General features: G+C 38.7%; 1 protein-coding gene across 6 annotated transcripts in view; it reads left to right on the top strand.

The window, feature by feature from the left end:
- Positions 1-15,927, top strand: part of MAPK14 (mitogen-activated protein kinase 14) — a 75,022-nt gene that overhangs the window by 15,615 nt on the left and 43,480 nt on the right. For all 6 annotated transcript variants that reach the window (XR_008298639.1, XR_003419648.2, XM_027057894.2 and 3 more), the window contains exon 2: positions 9,404-9,533. Coding sequence is in view for 4 of the 6 variants with exons in the window: in XM_027057894.2 (XP_026913695.1) it covers positions 9,404-9,533 (130 nt within the window). In the remaining 2 variants the exon portion in view is untranslated. The remainder of the gene's footprint in view (positions 1-9,403; positions 9,534-15,927) is intronic.

Raw genomic sequence — 15,927 nt, 5'->3', positions numbered from 1 at the left:
TTCAATTTTTTAAATGGTTATTTTTGAGAGAAAGCATGATTGGAGGAGGGGCAGAGAGAGAGGGAGACACAGAATCCCAAGCAGCCTCCAGGCTCTGAGCTGTCAGCACAGAGCCCGATGCGGGGCTTGAACTCACAAACTGCAGGATCAAGACCGAGGCTGAAGTGGGACGTAACAGCCACCCAGGCGCCCCTCATAATATACATTTGTATATTAACCTCATCCGTCCAGAGTTTATTCTCCTGGAATCACTGTCATTTCAAATTATGTATGTACAGTTCCAGGCTGCTTTAAATCCATTGTGGAATAAAGTAGGATAAATAAATTTAGAAGTTAAACAATTATATTAGGATATATTAAGAATCTAGTAAGTAAGCCAGTTTTTTTCAGGGAGGGAGGAGGCAAATATGAATGTGTACTTAACCATTCAGTTTTATTTAATGAATATTATATCCTATGCACTGGATTCATAGCAGATGAGTGACTGTGACATAACTTCTTTCAATGAGTTTTACATTTTTTTCTTTAATTTTTTCTTTACCATGTGAATAACTTTATAAAATGTGAGTTAATTTTAGAACTTTGGGAGACTTTATGTGAATTCACAGTTGGAGGAAAAACTTATTAAGCAGTGTATCCTGAGTTTTAGTTTGGGGAACCTCACCATTGTAAAGATAATTCCATTTTATGATGTTGTTCATGAAAACAAGGTTTTTATTTGTAGCTCTAATTTAAAAAATGTGATTAAGAGGCCCAACTGGTAATACTAGTAAGTGAATCATTATCATAAAGGCAAAGCCAGTAGCTGCTCCTTGGGTTGCCCTTAATCCTGGGCAGTTTGGCATTCTGGAAAAAGAGTGAACACTGAAATTAGACCAATCTAGGTTTGAATCCCACTGTGTATGAGTTACATGACCTTGGGTGAGTTGTTAATATTTCTGACCATCAGTTTCTTATTTTGGAAAGTAAATATAACTATCTCAAAAAGTTATTATAAGGATTAAACATTTCCCAGATAGTATGTGACATGGTCAGGTATTCAGTAAATTTGAATTTCTTTCCTTTGGGTATTTAATTGGTTTTATTAGGTGATTAAGAAATTGTTAATTTCTGCTTTGGGTGATTACAGTGTTCAATTTAGGATGAAATGAGTGATTTCTCCTCTCTCCAAACATTGTTTTGATTAGTGATAGTAACGGGAGGCTAGGTCAGAGCAGTTAAATGCTTAAAGCGGTGGTGTTGGGGATGGGTCGTATATTCCTTGTTTCAGTAGCTTTGCTAGGGATTCTGCTTAACTGATAAACAGAAAGCAGTTTCTCTGAACAATTCCTGCTTGTTCTCTTTTGTAAGCATATTATGTTTTAAAAAGTGTAAGTGTATGTCCTTTGAAGTAAAAATTATTTGTTCTAGGGAAATCATGCAATTATTGATGAAGCAGTATGAATTAAGATGTCCATTGTAGTAGTTTTTATAGTATTTGTGTATGTGAATGAATAGAATGGCTATAATGCCCATCAATAAAGAGAATAGTTAAGTAGATTGTGGTGCAGATATTTAAGGAAATTACTGTAAATTATTGTTTAGTAAAATGGAAAATGCTTATGGCTTACGAACAGAGGATACAAATTTATGTTCTGTGAGTATAGCTATGTAAGTATCATTTGAAGGAGATACAATGTTAATAGTGGCTTTATTAAAGTTAGTACCTATTTTTTATTTTAGGTTAATAGAACAATATAGATGACTTATGCTTGTAATTCACTAATGACCTTATTAAAAGATATAAGCTCATTTTTTAAAAAAATCAGGATAGAAAAATATAAATAAGTAAAAATGTTAAAATTCTGAATATTTTAGATATTTCTTGTCTGCACGTGTATATATACATGTACAAGTACACTTTTTTTTCCACAGATAGGCTCATTCTTTACTTCTGAAAGTTGTTTCTTCCCATCAATAATATAACATGTACATGTTAGTACTCCGTGGAGATTCTTGTTAATGGCTACAATATATGGGAGAATGTGCCATAATCTAAATTCTCTGTCGTTGGACATTAAGGTCATTTCTGGTTTTGTTCTTGTGAACAGGCTGCAGTAAACATTTGCATATTTTGAACCCAATTTATATATTATATGTAATTTATATTATTTTTATTTAATCTAATTTTTTTAGAGAGAACACACAAGTGAGAGAGTGTGAGTGTTATTTTTATTTAATCTAATTTTTTTAGAGAGAGAGAACACACAAGTGAGAGAGTAAGAGCAGGAGAGGGGCAGACAGAGTGGAGGGAGGAGGGGGAGAGAGAGAATATTAACCCACACTGGGCTCGATCTCACGACCCTGAGATTGTGACCTGAGCCAAAATCAAGCCGTTTAACCAACTGAGACACCCAGGCACCCCATAAGTACATTTTTTTTTTAAGTTTTATTTAAGTAATCTCTACACCTCACGTGAGGCTGGAACTCACAACTTTGAGATGAAGAGTCACATGCTCTTGCGACTGAGCCAGCTGGACGCCACTATATATAAATTTGTATACTCAATGTATATATTTTTGAACCCACTTTGTAGAAACGTGGTCAACTGTGTATAGTTACACTGTGTTGTTGGGCGTTCTTTGCTTTCATGTATGTTTCATAATCTCAGATGGCAAGTTCTGTGATATCAGGTACTATGTTTAGTGTTTCTTTTATATCCATAAAGCTCTCGTGAAGGAGATATTTCAGCAAATACTCAGGAAGTGATACTTTGGTATTTGTAAGAAACCACATCATTGACTCCATCAGTGTCCTAAATTCACAGGGAGTAGTTAGAACTTTAGGGATTGAGAAACTTCCCCTACATAAAGTAATGCATCCAGAGTGAAAGTTTTTTCTTCTGAAATGCTTATTAATGCTATCCTGAGTTCAATGTAAAATTACAAGAAATACTTTGTCCATATGAAATGCAATTAATTATAGTAGGAAGCATTTTAGAAAAGCAGAGTTCATATAATTAGGATATATTTAAAATGGACTGAACTGTTGGCAAAGTTGAACTTGATTATTCTTTAAGAGTTCCATACGGAGATCCATTAAGGAGTCATTCAGTGGTATCCATTAAGAGTTCGTGCTTGAAAACATACCAGTTGAATCTGAATCTCAGCTCTGCCATTTTCTGTCCATACTGTGGGCACATTGTTTAATCGCTTTGTGCCTCAGTTTTCTCATCTGTACAATGGAAATAATAATAATGTCTTTTTCTTTTAAGAGAGTGAGAGCATGCACCAGCTGAGGAAAGGGGCAGAGAGAGAGAATCCCAAGCAGGCTCCATGCTCAGCAGGGAGCCCAACGCTGGGCTTGATCCCCTGACCCTGGGATCATGACCTGAGCCAAAACCAAGAGTTGGACGCTCAACCAAATGAGCCACCCGGGCGCCCCAATAATGATGTCTTTTTGATAAAGATGTTCATTTATGTAAAGATCTAAAAACAGTATCTTGCAATAACAAAGCACTCAATGATTGTATGTTTTTAACATTACTATCAGTTTCTTGTTGGATGCTATTGAATTTATTTTTCTTTTAAGATTTTATTTTTAAGTAATTCTACACCCTACGTGGGGCTCGAAATTACAACCCGAGATCATAAGTCGCACGCTCCACCGACTGAGCCAGCTGGGTGCCCCTGGATGCTACTGAATTTGTAAAAATTGAGAGCCAAATAATAAAGTTGAAGATTTTTCTTTCATGTTTCAGATAACTGCATTACAAAATACTCTTTCATGCTTTTGTTAAGCATATTTTGAGAGTGTGCCCCTGCCGGGCATTATGCTAAGTACTGTGCAATACAGAAGTGATAAACCAGAAGACAGTAACTGCCCTCCAGGTGCTTATGATGAATGGGAAAGGCAGACATTATTAATGTCTAATAATTAAGCTTTACTATAGGCCAGGCCCTTTTGCTAAAGCTACTACAAAAGTTATCACATTTAATCTTAACGAGCATTCTCTTTATTAGATACGTACCTTATCCTCATTTTATATATAAGCCCGAGAGAATTTAATTAACTTTCTCAAGATTATATAGCTACTAAGTGACAGAATTTGAATTGAAATCCAGATTGTCTAATACCAAAGCCCTAGCCCTTATTTAACCACCCTGCTGGGTGGTAGATAAACATACAGTAATAAATTGTGATTATTGGGATAGGGTACTGATTAATCCTAGCCTACCTTTTGCTGAATAGATACAGGCGTCAAATAGAGATGAAAATATGTACTTTATTACTGTAAAGCTGGCATGGAGAACAGCTTGGACAGGCAGCTCAAGTAGCCTTCTTATTTTTTCCCTACTGAGTTGAACTTGCACATTCAGTCATAGGCAGGTCAGCCAGAAACCTGATGACATTCCTTGCTCCAGGAGGTCCCCAAGGGCTTATCAGTGGAGGAGAGAACATGTTCAGCCTACAGGTGGGCAGGCAAACTGAGGTGGAGAGTTGAGGAGGATGGGTCACATAGCAGGCGCCATTTTCTGTCTCACAAGAGCCATTGAGGGGTTAGAGAAGAGTATAAGTTGACTTGGTACTTCCAAGAGGGAAGAAGTTATTATTTTATGGGTTTGTAGGAACAGGAGTGGGAGAGAAGAGAACACCCCCTCCCTTTTTGTAGGATAAGGAAGGAAACAAGAAGGAGGGTGTTGTGACAGAGAATAACAGACCTGTTGATACATCTCTGAGGGGGATGGCTATTTAAACCAATGCTTGAAGAAGAAGGATTTGGCTGTAGGGTAGAGTGGAGGTGGGAGAGAAGAGCAGCTCAGGAACCAGAAACAGCCTGTCTGAAGAGTTTAAGGAACTAAAAGGAGCCAGCATGTTCAAAACATAGTGGCTGGGGGAAAGGAAAGAGTCGTGCAGGAGCAGGTTAGAGTGGTCATTGGTGGTCAGGTCATCTGAGCCTTGTAGGCCATGATAGGAAACTTGCATTTTATTTTATGTACCAAGGAAATTTCTTGAAGGATTTGAAAGCAATGGGTAGTGTCATCTAATTTATATTTTTAAAAGATTGAATTGGATGCTTGTGGTGAGTGTATTAGAATGTAACAAAACAGGGGCCCCTGGGTGGCTCAGTCGGTTAAGCGTCCAACTTCGGCTCAGGTCATGATCTCACGGTCCGTGAGTTCGAGCCCCGTGTCAGGCTCTGTGCTGAGAGCTCAGAGCCTGAAGCCTGTTTCAGATTCTGTGTCTCCCTCTCTCTGACCCTCCCCCATTCATGCTCTGTCTCTCTCTGTCTCAAAAATAAATAAATGTTAAAAAAAAATTAAAAAAAAGAAAAAGAATGTCACAAAACAGGAGGTAGGGAGACCAGCAGAAGAAGGCAGGCTGGTGACGAGGATGATTTGGACTAGTATGTTAGCAGTGCAATGAAGACAAGTTGAATTAGAGATGTATTTTGGAGATGGGAAACTACAAGACTTGCTGATAGGTTTGGATGGGGACCAGGAGGCTGGAGCTGGAGGAAAGGGAGAAAACAAGTGATACTCAGATGTCTGACTTGAGCAATTGGATGGAAAGTCCATTTATTGAAATATAAGAGACAAGGAGAGGAATAGTTGTAGGTGTTTTGAACTTGCTAAGCTTTAAGGTGCTTATGTGTTTTTCATATGGAGATGTTAGGAAGGCAGTCAGGCTCAGAGAAGGGATTTCAGTGAGAGATTTGGGAGTTTTCAATATAAGATGGCATTTAAGTCTTGGACATAGATGAGATTATCCAGAAGAATGTAGGAGAGAGAAGAGGGCCTAGTGCCATGCCCTGAGGAACTAACAGAGTTCAAGTAGAGGAACCACATGCAATGAGGACAGAGAGGGAGTTGCCATAGAGGTCACAGAAAACCAGTAGAATGTGCTGATACGGACTCCAGAATGGAGAGTGTTTAGAGAAAGGGGAAGTGTTAACCATGTCAATTTCTAATCCAGAAAAGTGGCAGTTGGATTTGGTAACAGGTCATTAATGACCCGAGAAGAACGGTTTCAGTGTAATGGGTTGAGGAAAGAATGGGAGCCAAGGAAATGACTCACACCTTAAGATACACATGAATTACCTGGAGATCTTGTCAAAATGTAGATTCTACTTTAAGGCCTGAGATTCTGCATTTCTAAAGAGCTCCCACATAATGCCAGTGTTGCTGGTCTGTGGAATGGCAGAGGTAAAGACTTCACTGTGGGTTAGAGTTATGTGGCGGGCTTCATAAAATACAGATTGCTGGACCCACTTCAGGGTTTCCAATTCAGTAGGTCTAGGGTGACACCTGAGAATGTGCATTTCTTATAAGTTCCCAGGTGACACGAATGCTACTGACCTAGGAACCATACTTTGAGAACCCTTGGAGAACATTAACTGTAGTGAGGAGCTTTCAAGGTTAAGTTTTTGTTTGTTTGTTGAGGGTGGGAAATAACTAGAGCATATTTATGTTGATGAGAATGATCCAAAAGATAGGCAGAAACTCAGAATGGAGAGAGAAAAGGAATGAAGGAGTAAAGAACTTGAAAGGAGGAGGGAGATGGCTCCAAAGTGAGAGGTCTTGGATTTTTGTAAGAAAGGACATGTGTTCTTAGAGCAAGAGACAAAGCAGAGAAGATAGGTCCAACTGCAGGTGGGTTTGTAGACTTACCCAGGAGGCAGATGGAGCTTCCCTTTGATGGTTTCTATTTTCCCAATGAAGCCAAGGACAACTTTGGGGGAAAAGAGTGAATTAGAGGTTTGAAGAGAGTGACAGTGTCAAATGATGACTTTAAGTAAGAAAATGGACTTCCTAGGGAAAAAAAATGGCAGTTTTAGGGCACTTGGGTGGCTCGGTTGAGTGTCCAGCTCTTGGTTTCAGCTCAGGTCATGATCTCACGGTTCATGAGTTCAAGCCCCGTGTTGCGTTCTGCACTGACAGTGCAGAGCCTACTAGGGGTTCTCTCTCTTCCTTTCTCTCTCTCCCTCTTTCTCCGCCCCTTCCCTGCTCATGTTCTTTCTCTCAAAATAAATGAGTAAACTTAAAAAAAAAAATTCTTAAAAAAAGTGGCAGTTTTGAGAGCCTTATTTGAGGGTAAGGCCAGAAATTAAGAATGAAACCAGTCTGTATGATTGTCCATTTTTTTTTTCTTCAACCACAATTTGTTCTTGGATTCAGACAAGGGAAATAAAAATAGTTGAGATCACCCAAAGTCAGACTTTATCCAGGTGAGTATAGGAGAGAGAGGCAAACACACAAGGGAACATGCAATCTAAGCCAGGCGAGAAGGAAAATGAAGATGGGAGAGGGCTTGAAGGGTCGAATCAGGCAGTGACGATGAGGTCCACAAATTGTTGTAGTCAGGATACAGTTAAACTAGAAGTAAACTGAAAGGCAAAGAAGGTTTGTGATGGAAAACGGGTGCTGGCATTCAAAATTGTGTAGGCAGGGCAGCTTTTGGTGGAGACAGAGGTCCAGGGTGTGACCATGGAGGTGGCTGGACGAGGTGGAGTTTCCTGGAGAGGTCAGGAAACCGAGAGGCCAGGATGTTGGATGTGCCTTCCACCTGGATGTTGAAGTTGCCAAGAATGATGACAGATGTTGAGGGTGGAGAGAGACTTTGAGATAGGAACTAACTTTTTGGTAAATAATGGAAAATTCCAGGTCAGTGGATTATAGCAGCAGGGAGAATGGAACTAATGGAGAATTAGAGGCTGGAAGTAGGCATGGTTGGCAAGGAGGACATCTGCCCCACCTGCTAGCTTTGAGGTACCTGGGATGTGCCCGCTAAGGGCAGGGCTGTAAGACAAGTAGTGTCTTCAAGGTGGAGCCTAGTTTGAATTAAATCAAAGAGTTGGAGGGAAGGCTCAGAAAAGGGGTTGAAGATTTACAGGAGTTGATAACAAATTGGGAGTTGAAGAGTAAGGACATAGTGTAAGGATTTGGGAGTGAAGGGAGGGGAACTTCTGGAACAAGTACAGAGTCACATGGGAAAGAGTTTGGTCATGGTAGATGATCCCAAAGTCTTGGATGCCCATTAGAGGCTGAGATAAACAGGAGGATGCGGCATGATTGGATTAGCCCAGTCTCTAAAAATAATTAAAATACACATCAGGATTCTTGCTGTAGTTGTCCTACATGATCTAGCCTCTGCCCATGCCTCTGACCATTCTTTTCTACTCTCCCCTTGCTCCCTGTGTCCCACCTACACAGGCCATCTTTATGCCCTCCAGCACGCCATAGTTTTTCTACCACTGTTTCTTTTTTCCTTTGTTTGCACTAGCTCTTCTGAGAGGCAGCATGGCAAAGTGGTTAATAGCATGAGCTGTGGATCCAGATTCTCTGCTCCTGCCACTTTCTAGCTTTGTGATCATGGTCAAGTTGCTTAATCTCTCCGTGCTTCAGTTTCCAAATTTCTGACTGGGGGAATGATAATAGCATTCACTTTGTAGGGGTGTTAGGGATTAAAAATTATTTTAATTTTAATTTTAAAAATTAATGTAAAGGGCCTAGAATAGTTTCTGGTATATGATAAAGACTCCATAAATATTAATAATACTGTTGTTGTTTTTTTCTGTTTGACGTTCTTTTTCCCTATACCTTTATATGGCTATTGCTTTCTCATCATTCAGTCGTCTCAGCTCAAATGTACTTCCTCAGACATTCTAGCTAAAGTAGCAAAACCCCACTGGCTGTCTTCATTCGTCCCATTCTGTTTTATTTAGTCCTAACATTCATCACTATTTGAAATTATTTTTATTATCCTATTCTTCCCTCCCCCCATCCCCTGAGGGCTGAGATTTGTTGACCTGTTCCTTACTACATCTAAGCTTCTAAAAAGTGGCAGATACTTTGTAGATGCTCAGGAAATTGTTGTGCCAACTCATTGCCCTGAAAGCATCCCAAGCCCTCCTCTCTGGTCAGGCAGTATTTGGTGGCAAGGTGACAGTGAAGGCTACATCAGAGAAGACAGAGTCCAGCTCTTTATGTATCAGTCTATTGGCTCATGTAGATGAAGTGGCTGCTTATTTTCATGTTAACTGGGACACAACTACATCCATTTTTAAATTTATTGTCTAGCTGCTTTCTATGACCACAGAGTTGTTGAGGAGTTGTGACAAAGACCCTAAGCCTCCCAGAGTCTAAAATATTTACTATCTGGTCCTTCATAGAAAAAATTTTCTGATCCCTGATTTAGATGCATCAAAAAAAAGATGAGAAGGAAACACCATAAATAACCGATTACTTTGGATAGTGGGATTTTAGGTTGTTTTAGTTTTTATGTTTATATTTTATACTTTTTATGTATCTTTGTGTAGACCCATTTAATCTGAAAATGGAAAAAGCCTTATAAATACTGATTTTGAAATATTTAAAGCACATTTAATGATGGATTCTTCCTGTGTTGTTTTTTTTTTCCTTAGTGCTGCCTTTGACACAAAAACTGGGTTACGTGTGGCAGTGAAGAAGCTCTCCAGACCGTTTCAGTCCATCATTCACGCCAAAAGGACCTACAGAGAACTGCGGTTACTTAAACACATGAAACATGAAAATGTAAGTTATTCATTCAAGGAAGAATAAATGCTGCTGTTGAATAAACTGGAAAAAGTTGTGTTTTAATTGCTGCAAATGGGCGTACATTAGAACGCATCACGCTGTGGACCGTGCCTCGTACTGGGGTGTAGTGGCCACTGCACTGAACAGACTTGTTTAATGAAAGGATTTTTGAGAGAAAAGATTAAACAAATTTGCATTCTTTACTACATTTACTTCAGGCTGTAGTGTCCAAATATGGGAGTCCAAGGCTATTTTATGTTATTATGGATTATTTCGGTGGGGAAGTTTGAGGCAGCATGTGTTAGGCTCACTGAATGTCCTTTCAAAGGTGGCTGTTATTTTATGGAGAATTTAATATTATAATTTTCCTTTTTAATCTTTTTCAAGACAGCTTTTCCAGATTCAGGCATTTTAATAAATGTGACAAAGACATCGTTTAAGTTAAATATAACTTTTTCCTTTCTGTCAGTTTGGGAATTTGGAAGCAATGCCATACCGCAAAAAATCCTAAAATCCTAGAAAATCCTAATACCGTGGGGGCGTTTGGGTGGCTCTGTCGGTTGAGCATCCGACTCTTGGTTTCAGCTCAGGTCATGATCTCATGTTCCGTGGGATTGAGCCCTGAGTAGGGCTCTGTGCTTGCCTGCTTGTGACAGCACAGAGCCTGCTTGGGGTTCTCTTCCTCTCTCTCTGCCCCACCCCCACTCTGCTCACTGGCACGAGTGCACACACATACACACACTCTGTCTTTCAAAATAAATAAATAAACGTAAAAACCCAATGCAGTAAATAAAGGGATGCAATTGCAATGTTAGCTGAAAGAGAAAAAAAACAATCGATTGAAGATACTTACTTTCCTAAATTTCAAAATCAAGTTTAAAAGAATTTATGTGATTGTGTACGAAAGGATCTGTAAAATTTGTAGCATTGTAGAAACAGTGGCGATAGAGATTTTAGAATCATTTGACCCTATGGATTGTTACAGTGTAGAAAAAAATTCAAAATCTGTAAATTTATTACTTGGCTATTCAGACCTTTTCTGTCTTAATAATTGAATTTTTTTCCCATGGTAAGAAAAAAATTACAGAGATGTGATCCTTTATTAACATACATTTGCTTCCCAAGGTACAAATTTCTTCTACATTGGGAACATTGAGACTTAAATTTGGAATTGGATTATGGATGCTCTTGTAATTACAGCTGTAGCTTCTTATTTATTTTCATAGTTTGTTTTAATTGCATCCTATTGAGCAAGTTGTTCTCCACAGGTAACTTCTATTCCTGGGTATAGTGTGCATGAGCATCCATGTGCAAACCTGAGTTTTTAAAGAGTTCCGTGCAGAGCTGCAGCCTTCCCAATCAGTGACATGTTTACAAGAAGTTGATATACATGGAAAAAGCCAGCAGGAGAAGCTCTCTTCCAGGGTCTGCATAAAATCAAGGTGGCCTGCAGCTTAACTGACGCGTTTACATTTGGTTTTTAACACAGTTGAGTGTGTATGCTGTTTTTCATTACACATTAATAAATGTGACAAAGACATTATCATAGCTTTTAAATAAAGAATACTTTGAAAATGGAATACAAGCCAAACATTTATGGAACCCCAAAGCACTTTCAGGAGGCCTTGGGATCCCACCGATGTTGCCAGCGCTCATTTACGAACATCTGGTTTAGATTACCAGTGCCATACTTTATTGTTCTGCCTCGCTTCATAGACCATTTAAGCCAATGTTTAGGGCAGGGATTCTTTTGGGTTATCTGAATCCATGCCTTGGCTTTTCTACTGGTCATAAGAAACAGCCTTATTTAGTTTTTTGTGCTTTAGTTTTCTGTAATGAGACACTTCAAAATGTGTCTTATATGATATTAGGCTGGTTACATTTGGGTCACTCTGTAGAAACGAAAAGGCCACAGTGATGGGATATAATTGTTCTAATTTAGGAGAGGCTAAAAGAATCTTTTAAGAGGACTGATAGTATTAGGATTTTAATCTACACAAGGTGTTGTATAAGCAGCTTGCTTAATAGCAGTTGGTCTTTTTATGGTAACATGTTTAGGTTTTAGCAGTATGAATGTAGAGCACCTGTACTTAAGTATTGGTGATTTGGTTTTGAACAAAAGAAGGCACATGGCTGAACGTTTCAGAGTTCTCTCTTCTGTTGGCAAGTATTTGAAGGAGGAATGGGAAGGGGCTAACAGACTTTGACTCCATGTAGAAAAATTCCTGAACTTCAGCCTATTCTACAAACCCTTAGGAACTGACAGTGTAAAAGTAGTTTTACCCAGGGAAGAGCCAAGGCTTCCAAGTAAGTTTAATCGAGGATTTTTAGAGGAGTTCCTCTCCTTCATCTTCCTCTTTCTCTTCCTCTTTCTTTTTCTTAAATGACTTTTTTGGGGGTTGCCTGCCTGGTCCAGTCAGTAGAGCATGTGACTCTTGATCTCCGGGTTGTGAATTTGAGCCCCACATTGGGTGTAGATATTACTTAAAAATAAAATCTGTAAAATAAATAAGTAAATGACTCTTTTGGGCCACGGTACCTCCAAAAACACCAGGCCTCCAAAAACAGTAGCAGCTTAAAACTCTTGACAATATTAAGTATTGGTAACAAATGTAATTTCTAGGTGCCAAATGCACATGTGATCTTTTCCCCAAAAACGCTGGACTCAGAATCAATATGTCATCTTGAGTTTATTTCTTTTATTAGTGATAACGAATGGCAGACACACATTTACCAGATGGGTAAAGGGGAATGAGCTAGGGAGAATATCCTCTGTGCCTATAAGAGTTATTCTTTGAACAAAGTTACCTGGTGCATTCCTGATTGAACTTGCGACCTTGATCTCATTAACACCTGCTCTAAGGAAACATGAAAGGGGAGCATCTTGCCAGCTGCAGCTTTTTGCCTTCTGGGTAGGTACTGTAAAGATTGCCTGGAGTTAAGGGCCTGGAGATCTGTGCATTTTGAAATTTAAAACTATTCAAGGAATCCTTTAAAAATTTTTATTTGGGATCTACCTTACCGTGGTAGATCCGGTCACTGTTTTGGTGCACTTGTGTTAAAGATATTAAATATTGTTGGTTTCTGAGTTAAAGTGGGCTTTCTCTTGAGTGTGTGCCAATTTGGTAAAAATGTATCACTTCTGTCCATCAGTTTTTGACTGTTGTAGGACAGTCATCAGGGACATTTGCTGATTATTTGTATTGTAAATATCTTTTCTAAATAATTGATTCCTGGGTTAGTTTTGGGTGTCTGAAAGCAGGAGTAAAGAAACAGGCTAAAATATAACTTGAATTAAAAGGAAATTTCCATTCAAGAAATGGGAAATAGGGGCACCTGGGTGGCTCAGTTGGCTCAGCATCCAACTCTTGATTTTGGCTCATATCATGATCTCACGGTGTGGGATAGAGCTCCTTGTTGGGCTCCGTGCTGAGCAGGGATCCTCTCTCCCTCTCTCTCTGCCTCTACCCCACTCGTGCTCTCTCTCTCTCTCAAAAGCAATAAACAAACAAACAAACATTTAGCAAAATAAGAATTGAGAAGTGAATAGATTATGGAATGTTCCCCCAAGTTCCCCAGTTTAATGCTGGGAAACTCGTTTTATAGTATTTTCCTTTTCGTGAGTACTCCATAAATACAATTAATGTAATGTAATTAATGTAAAAGCCCACAAAAAATTAAAGATACTTTGATGTAACATGGGTAGTTTTAATCTCATAAGATGTGTCCTTTAAAGAAATTAAAATTTGATAGACTGTTTGCTAACATGCTTGTGCTGTTATTTTTTCCAAATCAGTTTATTGTGCTTCTTGCAGGCATGCTTCTTAGTCATTTGAATAATTTAGATTAGCTTTGTATCTCAGATTTCGTTACTGGAAGTAGCTGCTTCAGATTGTTTCTGTGATTTGTATTTTGTAATTCTTTATAAACTCTAAGGACTGTGATCACTACTTAATTTGGTAATCCACAGAGGGTCAGTCCTTTGTGCTAGGCACCTTCAGTTACACTGTCTCCTTAATCTTCCTCACAATGTGATAAAAATACGCATCCCCCTCTCTTTCATATGAGGAAAATGAGGCTCAGAGAGGATTCCTTTCTTTCATTTATTTAACAAATATTACTTGAGGTGCTATGTGCCAGACAGTATTCCAAGTGCTGGGGTTATTGGAATGAAAAAGACATAAGTTCATGGATCCAGGAAATCACAAACTGACTGTGGAGTTCAGACTTACAGCTGTTTGATTCCAAAATGCTTGTTGTGTTTTCAAATTGAAGTTGGAGCTTTATTTGAAAATATTTTGGATTTACATTGTTTTACTATCTTTGAGGTAACTCTTACGTGAAAAATCCTATGTAAATTGACATCTAGTGTTTTACTTTTACTTTAATTTGAGGATTTTCACAATCACAATTGAAATAATGTAAAACAATGTAAATTGTTTTAAACTTTTCCTGTCATTGGGGAGATGGAGCATCTCACGTAATAAGAATCAATGATTCAAAAATATTGGAACAGTTGAACGAATCGACTTCTAGATCTCAGTTACCTAAAGTACAAGTGGGGATGGGCAGAGTAATCAAAAGACCAAAGATCTTAAGCCAGGAGTATATCAGGCTCAAGAAAAACAGTTATGGTTTAGATGGAGAAGGTAAAAGAAAATGATGTGACTTAAATTTAAAGCACGATTCAGAGCTGTTACAAGGTCACAGATACACTGTTGGTGGGAATGTAAATTGACCTCAGCTTTATGTAGGACAATTTGACAATACTAAGATCCTTAAATATATCAGTGTCCTTTGATGCTGTAATTCTATTTGTTGAAATTTATTTTCTGGAAGGAAATTCAAGATGTGCAAAATATATATTACATACACATGTACATGCACAGTTGCAGTGTTCCTTAAATGTCCAAAGATAGGAAATTGGTTAATTAACGGTATATACAAATGGTAGAGCATGAAATATATTTGAGGATATGAGAATAGTCATTATATAGTGACAAGGCAGGATATAAAACTGTATGCAGAATATAACCCGAACTTATTTTACATATATCAGAAAAATCAAAGGAAATATCTCAAAATGTTAATGATAGTTATAATGGGTAGTACAGTTATAAGTAATTTTGGTTTTCCTTTTTTTTTTTTTTTAAGTTTATTTATTTATTTTGAGAAAGAGAGAAAGCATGAGCAGGAAGGGGCAGAGAGAGGGGGAGAGACAGAATCCCAAGCAGGCTCTGTGCTGTCAACAACGAGCCAATGTGGGTATCGATCTCACAAACTGCAAGGTCATGACCTGAGCCGAAATCAAGAGTTGGACATGTAATCATCTGAGCCACCCAGACATCCCAGTTTTGGTTTTCTTGTATACAGTTGTCTGGGTAATGGTCTTACAGGTACCTTTCCTTTGGAATAAGATGTAAAGTTTTGGAAAGCTATTCTCCTTGACTTCCAAGGCCTTTCCCTTTTGGGTTCAGGCTATATAATTGAAATTGCTTTTAAAAGCCTGATAGTTGAATGAGTGGAGTAACATTCTAATTAAAAGTGTGCTTTTTCATGATAAGGTTTTGAGCATTGGTGTATTTTACTTTCAGAGCTGTTTGTTTAGCTTGGTTGGTTAGAGCAACATGCTAATGAGGCCACTGTCATGGGTCAATTTTCATGAAGGCCATTTGGCTTTCATTTGTTTCATTTCCAGATATTCTTTTTTTTTTTTTAATATATGAAATTTATTGTCAAATTGGTTTCCATACAACACCCAGTGGTCATCCCAAAAGATGCCCTCTTCAATACCCATCACCCACCCTCCCCTCCCTCCCACCCCACTTCAGCCCTCAGTTGGTTCTCATTTTTTTTTTTTTTTATTTTTTTTTTTTCAACGTTTATTTATTTTTGGGACAGAGAGAGACAGAGCATGAATGGGGGAGGGGCAGAGAGAGAGGGAGACACAGAATCGGAAACAGGCTCCAGGCTCTGAGCCATCAGCCCAGAGCCTGACGCGGGGCTCGAACTCACGGACCGCGAGATTGTGACCTGGCTGAAGTCGGACGCTTAACCGACTGCGCCACCCAGGCGCCCCTGGTTCTCATTTTTTAAGAGTCTCTTATGCTTTGGCTCTCTCCGCCTCTAACCTCTCTCTTTTTTTTTTTTTCCTTCCCCTCCCCCATGGGTTCCTGTTAAGTTTCTCAGGATCATTTCCAGATATTCTTAACTCTTGTTTTAGAAGTAATTGATGGTGGTTGGGGAATGGTGGTGGTATAAATGGATTGATCAGTATAACTCCACAACCAGAAAAACTGCTCAAAGACCATGGATTACTGAGTATTAAGTAGTTTTCGCTTTATCCTTCCATAAAGATAGCCTTTTGAAAAAATTTTTAAATTTTCTGATC

This window comes from Acinonyx jubatus, chromosome B2, assembly GCF_027475565.1.
Source record: "Acinonyx jubatus isolate Ajub_Pintada_27869175 chromosome B2, VMU_Ajub_asm_v1.0, whole genome shotgun sequence".
Taxonomy (NCBI): domain Eukaryota; kingdom Metazoa; phylum Chordata; class Mammalia; order Carnivora; family Felidae; genus Acinonyx; species Acinonyx jubatus.
The sequence above is the reverse complement of the archived record's forward strand: the minus strand, read 5'-3'. Positions and strand labels throughout refer to the sequence as shown.